General features: G+C 44.2%; 1 protein-coding gene across 1 annotated transcript; it reads left to right on the top strand.

Annotated features, from left to right (window-relative positions):
* Positions 1–237: 237 nt before the first annotated feature.
* Srsf3 (serine and arginine rich splicing factor 3) lies at positions 238–8,517 on the top strand. The gene is made up of 6 exons (XM_055607135.1): positions 238–372; positions 3,310–3,517; positions 4,787–4,921; positions 7,050–7,088; positions 7,283–7,369; positions 7,457–8,517. Exons 2-6 carry the CDS (start codon positions 3,312–3,314, stop codon positions 7,482–7,484), a joined length of 495 nt encoding a protein of 164 aa, XP_055463110.1. The 5' UTR covers positions 238–372; positions 3,310–3,311; the 3' UTR covers positions 7,485–8,517.
* Positions 8,518–8,800: the final 283 nt, after the last annotated feature.

The raw sequence follows: 8,800 nt of genomic DNA, 5'->3' as shown, positions 1-8,800 counted from the left end.
GCCAGGGGGTCGGGGAGGGCGGCCGAGCCCAGCGCGGCGGCCCGGGGCCCGGCGGGCACGCGGCGACGAGCTCGCGCCGGCGCGCGCCCCCACCCACCCGACCGAACGGCCGGCGCGCGCTCCCAGCAACCGCGGTTTCTCGCAGCGTTTGTGGCCGGGACGTCACGGCCTCCGCCGCCTCCGATTGGGCGAGCGCGGCGGGTCACGTGACGCGACGGGACCCTATAAAGCGGGGCGAGGGGACGGCGGTGGTCCGCCATTTCGTGGACGCCGGGAGGTAGCGCGCACCGTCCGGAGCGGAGCCGGAGGCGAGCGGGGCGGCCTGTCGGAGCGTTGGGGTTTGAGCTTCGGCTTGTTGAACCCAGGGTCTCGGTGAGCGAGCGGCGAGCGGAGGGAGGGAGGCGGAGCCTCTCGGGGCCGAGGTGGGGCCGGGCGCGATGGCGGCGCCAGGCTGAGACAAAGGGGCGCCGCCGCCATTTTGTGACGTTCGGTCCCCGGCGGCGGCGGGGCCGCCGGGCCGTGCCCGAGCCCCCCCCGGGCCTCCGGGTCGGGGCCCTTCGTCCTTCCAGCGGGGGATGCCCAGGCGGGGTCGCTCCGGGCTGGGGTGCGGAGGTGGGGTTGATCTCCAACCGAAAGCTCCGCGCCGCGGCCTCAAATGTGATGGCGCCTTTTCTTTTTCCCTTCGTGCCCTGGGAGGAAAGGGCCTTAAGGGTCCTTTGCTTTTCAATCGCGAGCCCAGAGCAGCCCTTTCGGCACGTGTTGAATGAACCCCGCTGCGGCCTCATCCAGTTTCCGAACGATGATTGGGTTTTTGGTTTTTAAAGCTCGGATGCAAATAGGTTTTTTTCCTTCACTGATGCAAGTTGTGGTTCAAGTTGAGTCGGATTTTTCTTCGACACGCTTGCTGTTAACAGGTGTGAAAAACGGGGGTGGGTGGATTAGTTTCTTCTTTTTCCCTTTTTAATTCTCACAGAATGTCTTGGCCTCGCAACCTGAGTCTTTGGCACAGGGTGGGGTCATGTCAAAATAGGATGTGCCCGGACTGAATTTTTTAGTTAGACATTAGCGGCGTTTAGGACACTATGGTGCGTATATAGTAGGAAAGACTACAGTTTCTTTTTTTTTCTTTTTGGAAGTGTGAAGTTGAAGGCTTACTGGATGTATCCTAAGGTTCCCTGTATATTCTCGTATAATTTTTTTTTTTTTTAAATAACTTTAAGGCAAAAATTTTAGGCCAGCGATCGTACTCCTGGCATTTTGTGTGCTAAGCAAGCATTCTACAGCTGTGCTGTATCTTCCCAGCCATTATTTTTGAGTGTAGCTTTTGTTTGTTTTTTTTCCGAGACATGTTTTCTGTATATACCCTTGGCTGTCCTGGACTCGGTTTATAGAACTGACTGGCCTCGGACTCACATTAATCAATCCGCAGCCTGTTTCTCCCTGAGTGTTGGGATCACGCACCACCACGCCCTTTGTTGTTGTTGTTGTTGTTGTTGTTGTGTTGGTTTGGTTTGGTTTAAGATGGGGCCTGTCTGACTTCACTGTCATTCTTCTGGCTGGCCTGGAACTCATTTAGACCAGGCTGGCCTTGAACTGAGGTCAGTTTGGCCCTGCCACCCTCCTGATAATTTTTGTGTTTTGAGACAGGGTCTTATGCAGCCCGAGCTATGCTGTTTTTCAGTTCACATCAGCCCTTCCTGGCAGTAGCGCACTAGTCTAGATTTTTGGGGGGCATTTCATATGCAGGGGACTAATTGGGATGCCCTTTTCTGGTTTTAGGATCTGTCAGTATATTCCCGATTGCTGTGCCACTTTTTGGCTATCCATTTCCTGGTAGTCGTTTAGATTGGCACAGCTTTCACTATTGTGAGTAGTAAGATATGTAGGCTTTTCCTTTTTTTTATTTTTTGATGTGTCTGTACTGCTGGGAATTAAGTTTTAGATGCATGCTAGGCAACACCACACATTTGAAGAATTTTAACTGCATGAGGAAGTCTTAAGTCTTTCGGAAAGGTGGTATTAGTAGTATTCTGGCAGTGGTTTTTGTGGTAGTCTATCCTGGAAGGTGTTGTGATAGGATCTTTTACTATAGCTCTGTTTGGCCTCCAACTTGTGATCTTAATGAATGTACCTTTAAGACTAGGTCCAGCACAAGGAAGGAAGCCTGTAAAAAAACGTTTGGTTTATTTTGTGTTTGGGCTGATATACAGCATAATAATAGGTCAGCAGATGATTTATAGGAGTTTTTCTCCCACAGTGTGTGTGGCTCAACTAAGGTGGACCTGGTTCCTTGTGCCTTTAGCCTGTAGTCCCCCTAAGGAAGCTTGTATCGAACATTTTGCGCCTTAATTGAAGCTAGTGAGTTTTGGCATGTGGAGACATTGGTTGTCTGGTCCAAGTGTGGTAATTTATCCACACTTAGTACTTTGTGAGTGAATGAAGGAAGGTACATCCATCTTTTAGTTTCTGCTCTAATTGTGTGATCATGGGAGGAAACAATGTAAAATGGCCAAAATGGTTGCCTTGTCTTAGAGAGGAGAAAGACGTCACATGTGGTTGCTTTTTGTTGTTGTTGTTGATGATGTTTTTTAAAAAGTAATTGATGTAATTTTATTCTTTGTGCATTGGTATGAAGGTGTCAGAATCCATAGAATTGGAGACAGTTATGAGCTGCCATGTGGGTGCAGGGAATTGAACTTGGGTCCTTTTGGAATTGCAGACAGTGCTCTTAACCACTGAGCCATCTTCAGCCCCTGGTTATTGATGTTTTAAGATGGTTTCATGTGTCAGGCACGGGAAGTACGTTTGGTTATTAAACTGGATTTGAAGTTAAACAGGGTATTAAGCCTCATCCATTTTTTTAAAAATTATTTAAAGGTCTCATTGTGTAGCCCTTGCTGGCCTAGAAAATGAGACCAGGCTGGCATCTGACTCAGGTCCGCCTGTCTTCCAAGTATTGGTCTCTGTAGCCCTGGCTGGCTCGTTGTATGCCAAGCTAGCCTCAAACTCATATCTGCCTGCACACTTGAATGCTGGAGTTAAAGCATATGTCACCACACATGGTTTGGCCTGGGGCTTATGGAGGCTTGCCTTGGGTTTTTGTTTGTTTTGTGCCTGCTGGCTTTTTAGAAAATATGTTGGTTTCCTGAGGATTATAAATGGAAAGTATGGGGTGGGGCAGAATGCATTCATTGAGCAGTGCTTGTAGTTTTTGTTTTTGTTTTTTTGTTGCTGTTTTAAATAGGTTATGTGTGCTAGGTTGTTTTTAACTGTAGATTACTTGAATAAATTACTATTTTTTTATTACAGAAATGCATCGTGATTCCTGTCCATTGGACTGTAAGGTTTATGTAGGTAATCTTGGAAACAATGGGAACAAGACTGAATTAGAACGGGCTTTTGGCTATTATGGACCACTCCGAAGTGTGTGGGTTGCAAGAAACCCTCCTGGCTTTGCTTTCGTTGAATTTGAGGATCCCCGAGATGCTGCTGATGCTGTCCGGGAGCTAGATGGAAGGTAAATAGTTAGCCTGCTTTCCAGCGTTTAAATCATCTAGGACGTGTGGCTTTTTGGTGTTTTAGGTCCATGTGCTGATAATGGCTTTTGGGTTTTGTTTACTCAATGGCCAGCTATATACTGGAGCTCTACCAGCTGGCTGACAGTGTGCCACAGCATTCCTGTTTCTACCAAGTCCAAGCACTTGAGTTCGAGGCTTTCTTACCTAGCAAGTTGAAGGGAAGAATAATCCTTAATACTTGAATTATGAGTGGTTTGGAAGGATAAGAGGGATGGTTCAGAGGTTAAGAACATTGGTTGCTACTGCAGTGGTCATGAGTTCAATTCCCAGCAACCACATGGTGGCTCATAACCATCCATGAGAGCTGGTGCCCTCTTCTGGTGTGCAGGTCTACACATAGACAGAACATTGTATAAATAAATAGAGTGGTTTGGGGGACTACTCCTGAGATAACTCGGTGGACCTGGGCTTAGTTCCCAGCTCGTTCATGGTGGTTCATAGCCCAGGGTATCTGATGCCTTTTGCTGACCTCCCTCACCAGGCATATAATGTGGCACATGGCCTTTATATGCAAGCAAAACATTTCTACACAGAAAATTTTTAAACTTTAAAGCTCTTTAAGGAAAGGTGGTTTAGAATTGTTTTGCTGTTGTGAGACAGGCTTGGTATAGTTTTTTTTAAAACTTTATAGCCAGATGGTCACCACGCCTTTAATCCACCACTTGGGAGGCAGAGGCAGATAGATCTAAGTCTACAGAATGAGTTCCAAGATAGCCAGGGCTACACAGAGAAACCCAGTGTAGAAAAAGCAAAACTTTGTATGTTTTACCTGTCTGTTTGCACTTGCACATTCCTGCTAGTCTCAGGCTAGAAGGTGTTTGCTCCCCTGGAACTGGGTGGTTGTGAGGCACCATACTGGGAATCTAACCTGGGCCCTCTGCAAGAGCAGCCAATGATTTTAACTGTTGTAACCTGCAGTCAAGAGAGGCTTCCTCTGACTCCCTGTTGCTGGAATTAAAGGTATATGTCAACATACCCAGCTAGACTGGTTCATATGTATAGTGAAATTATTTTCTTGCATTTAAAAGTGACATTTGAGAAGATTGGGTTTTTTTAACCTTTGTAAAGACTTTAACAGATTTAACAACTTAGAACAAACAGGCCTGGAAAACTCTTTGAGACTGTCAAATTAGGTTCCATTTGACTTGGCTCCCTGTATCACTCTTCCTGCCATCAGCAATTTTGTGATTGGTGTCCCTTTTCCTTAGAACACTATGTGGCTGCCGTGTAAGAGTGGAACTGTCGAATGGGGAAAAAAGAAGCCGAAATCGTGGCCCACCTCCCTCTTGGGGTCGTCGCCCTCGAGATGATTACCGTAGGAGGAGTCCTCCACCTCGGCGCAGGTACTTGAGAGAGCACTTAGAGAAAGGCATTGGTGTAATGGAGTAGCTAGTAGGAGCAGGTATTTCTTCCTAAGGTTGTTGGTGGGTTTTAACTGAACATCGGAGATTGCTACAAACATTTGCTGGGTGTAGTTTGGGGTACGTGAGTTGTGCTGAGTGTTGGCTTTTGTCTGTAGGTGTATTCATGTTGGTAGTTAGTAACTTCTATCTTGGATCTGTCTTCTAGTTCATCTTCTAGTTGCATCTTTCCAAGTCTTCCCTTCAATTTAGGCCTTTTTCCATTTCTTGACTCCATAATGATCAACATTACATTCAACTAGCTCTTCACAAATGTGTTTTCTACTAGCACAATTGTAATATTTATCAAAACAGACAGCTGTTTTAATGTTACAACTGGTAAAGTAGAAATCTTTCTGAAACAAAACTTAAATCACTGACCAATAAAGGGGGCTAAAAGTATTCCCAGTCATCCGTTCTTGACTCCCAAATAGGAGAGAATTCAGTTTTTTTTATGATTGAAATGACATCATTCTTGGACCAGGCGATATTGCCTGGATGCAAACTCCTCATCTCCTCAAATCAAGCCTCCAGAATAGTTTCTGTAGGACTGAATTTACCTCTTACAGGTGAGTGAAGTCCTAGGAGATAGGAGTTCAAAATCTTGCCCCTTTTGCTATTTTGAAAAACAACACACTGTTGCCCATCATAATAAAGAGTATTTGTTAGCTAATAGATGGTTGTACTGATGGCTTGTTTTTCATTTTTTTTTGTGCTTTTTGGTCCATCTATTAATAAAAATGAACCCCGTTACAGAGTCACCATCATGTCTCTTCTCACCACCCTCTGAATCTGCATTAGCCAGTCAACTAGCCCTTTCAGCGTCATGTGACCAGCGCGCCCCATTCAGCTTGGCTGGTGTCGTTTCACATGACCCAGGCTGGCCAGTCGTCAGGTTGCACCGCCCTTTGGTTCCCGAGCATGCTGTTTTCTCTCAGCCTTCTCTCCAACCTTAACCAAATCGGCAGCAGCCACCTCGACCGCCCACACATTCCTGGCCAATCAGCTCAGCTGTTTATTTACCAAATGTCTTCACAACAACTACAGCAGCAGCCTTCGGCTAACAAAAAAGCAGGAAAAATCCACAACACCCCCTTCGCCAACCAACTAAATCCAACGCAACATCTGGCAAAACCTTTTCAGCAAATTCTTCCTGGCCGTCAGTCCGGCAGCCTCACCTCACCATTTCTAGCTTGTTGAAACCCAAAACTAGTAAGTTTTTCCTGCTTATACAGTTTACTGCTGGTTAAAAATAAGGAGTAAGCGGCTTAAAGTAATTCTTTTTTCTGGATCAAAGGCTGGCTGTGCATAATTGAATGGTAACGTACAATATAGTGCTTGAAACAACGTTTAAGGGTGATAGGGACTCCTAATGTGACTAGACCTTCAATGAGCTTATGTGCATGTGTGAGATGCCAAACTAAAATTTTAATATCTCTAACGGATTTTAGCTTTTCTTCCTAGCGAAAATTTGTTGAATCCTATCACCTTTAAATGGTTTTACTAACAGTTTTCAAAATTTAAAAAATTTTGGGGGTGAAGTGTGGGCCAAGCTACAGTAATTTTGATAAGCCTAAACACACTCTTAAATGTGACATCACAAATGCAGTTCTAATGTAGCACTAAATGGCATCCATATTTACACCTACCGCGTTTTCACAAAATTACACTATCCACCCGGTACTTAAGTCTTGTTATGGACTTAAAAGGTTTGCATGGGTTCCAAATACTGGTTTATGGAACTGTTTTTGGAACTACTTGTGGGACGACATTTTGGTGTGGTGTTTGGGGTAGTGGAGTTAGTTTGACATGGAGTTTTGCATTGGACAGATCTGCTGTGAAGCATTCTTTGTTAAAATGAATCCATGGTTGGAATACCTGCTTTCACTTGAGCTTTTTGTTCCTTAATCCTTCTGTGCCCTTTTTCTTTTCTTTTTGTTGTTTTTGGACGATGAGTGCCAGTTCTTCGGCACATTCACTGGGCCCAACAGTGAGATTGAGAAGTTGGGAAATGCCTCACACCATATGTGCTGATTGACAGTTAGCCTAATTCTGCTGTTTCTGCTTTTAGATCTCCAAGAAGGAGAAGCTTCTCTCGAAGCCGGAGCAGGTAAATGTTTTGGTGCCCCATTCTCAGAAATGGCAGCTTCGGGTGCCTCTAAGCTGTTTCCCAAAGTGCTTGTTTAATGAGGTTTAGACAACACTGACACTGAGTCACTAGCACACAGTCTGCGCCATGTTAAGTGAGCCAGCCTTTTTGCCAGTAAATGTCTAATAAGCTCACGTGCCTTCTGTTTGCTGTAGGTCACTTTCTAGAGATAGGAGAAGAGAAAGGTCTCTGTCTCGTGAGAGAAATCACAAGCCGTCTCGATCATTCTCTAGGTCTCGTAGGTAAGAACTGAGCTGTTGACCATGCATGTATATAGTCTTTTTGTACTGTGTACTTAAAGATATTAACATTTATTTTCTCTTTTTTAGCCGGTCTAGGTCAAATGAAAGGAAATAGAAGACCAGTTTGCAGAAGTTCCCTTGAGCAAGATTGAATTTGGTTTGAACTTTAGTTTTTCATAGACTGAAATAAACCTAGATCCTGCCCAGTTAAAGTGTGATGTGCTAATGATATAGAAACAACTGGCGGAAATTGAACATTCTTTGTTTGGAAATGTAAAACCAAGATACCAGTGTCCTATCAGTTTAAGGGTACATTGTAGAGTTAAACTTTGAGTTACTGTGCAAGAATTTTTTTTTTCATGCTGTCATTTGTAATATGTTTGTGAGAATCCTTGGGATTAAAGTTTTGGTTACAAATTTGTTGTTTAACTTGAAAGCCTGTTTTTCCTTGCACACACAAATCTGTGAGCTTGGTATCAAGTCCAGGTATAACATTCCTATTGGAAGCCATACTTATATTTTCTTGTAAAGTGCTTTGACTTAATAAAATACTGGCATAATTGTGTAGTAGTCAGTTGAGTGAGCCCATTGTTGCCATTGTTCTTATCCCTGGGAAGCACTTGGCTGCCCAGTTCATTCTCCCTGAGAAACAGCTGAGAGGCCACGGGGTTAGCTAAGGAATTTTTCTTTGCTTTTTATCTGAGAGTTAGCCATTTTTAGGAGCTGAAGCCAGTTCAGGATCATGACACTTAGTGACTAACATTTTAGGAGTGAGCACCAGTGTGGTATATTGTAACTCTGTTAAGTTGCCCATAGAATGTGGATTTGATCTTCACAAAGACATTCAACAAAGTTTTTAATTCATTTCACTTCATAACTTGGGTGTTGCATGGGATTCCAAACTGAATCGTGATGTACAGTCCACAATACGGTTAATGTAACAATGCACAGTTAAATATGGAGGCATGCATACCCTTTCTCTTAGAAATTGGAGGAGTTGTGGTTTCAGATTTTTTGTGTGCAACTAGATTAAATCATAATGCAACAGTCTTGTGGCTTAAGTTTTCTTAAATGTGATCTTTTGAGATAGTCTTTTGGATGCTATGCTGACTTTAAAATAAATTCAATCTGTAAGCTTATAAATCGTCCACATGCCCCCACCAATTATTTGTTAGCTTTAAGCAAAACACTTCACTAAGAAAGAGAATTGTGTCCGGAAGGTTCCAGCATGAGCCTTTGAAATAGGTACCCATGTTCAAAAAGACTTCTAACTCCCTGTTAACGTGGTAGAGGTTTGGACCCTTTGTCCTTCATGGTCAGCTCCTCATTGGCATTAACCTAACTGGTTATTGGTCATTAATCTGTTGGACTGGAAGTCCCAGCACAATTTCAGCTTACAGAAAACACAGAATGTAGGAGCTTGACTGGCGT

The sequence above is a fragment of the Psammomys obesus genome, unplaced genomic scaffold, assembly GCF_907164565.1.
Source record: "Psammomys obesus unplaced genomic scaffold, mPsaObe1.curated_primary_1811, whole genome shotgun sequence".
Lineage (NCBI taxonomy): Eukaryota > Metazoa > Chordata > Mammalia > Rodentia > Muridae > Psammomys > Psammomys obesus.
Note: the sequence above shows the minus strand (reverse complement) of the source record. Positions and strands in the feature narration are given on the sequence as shown.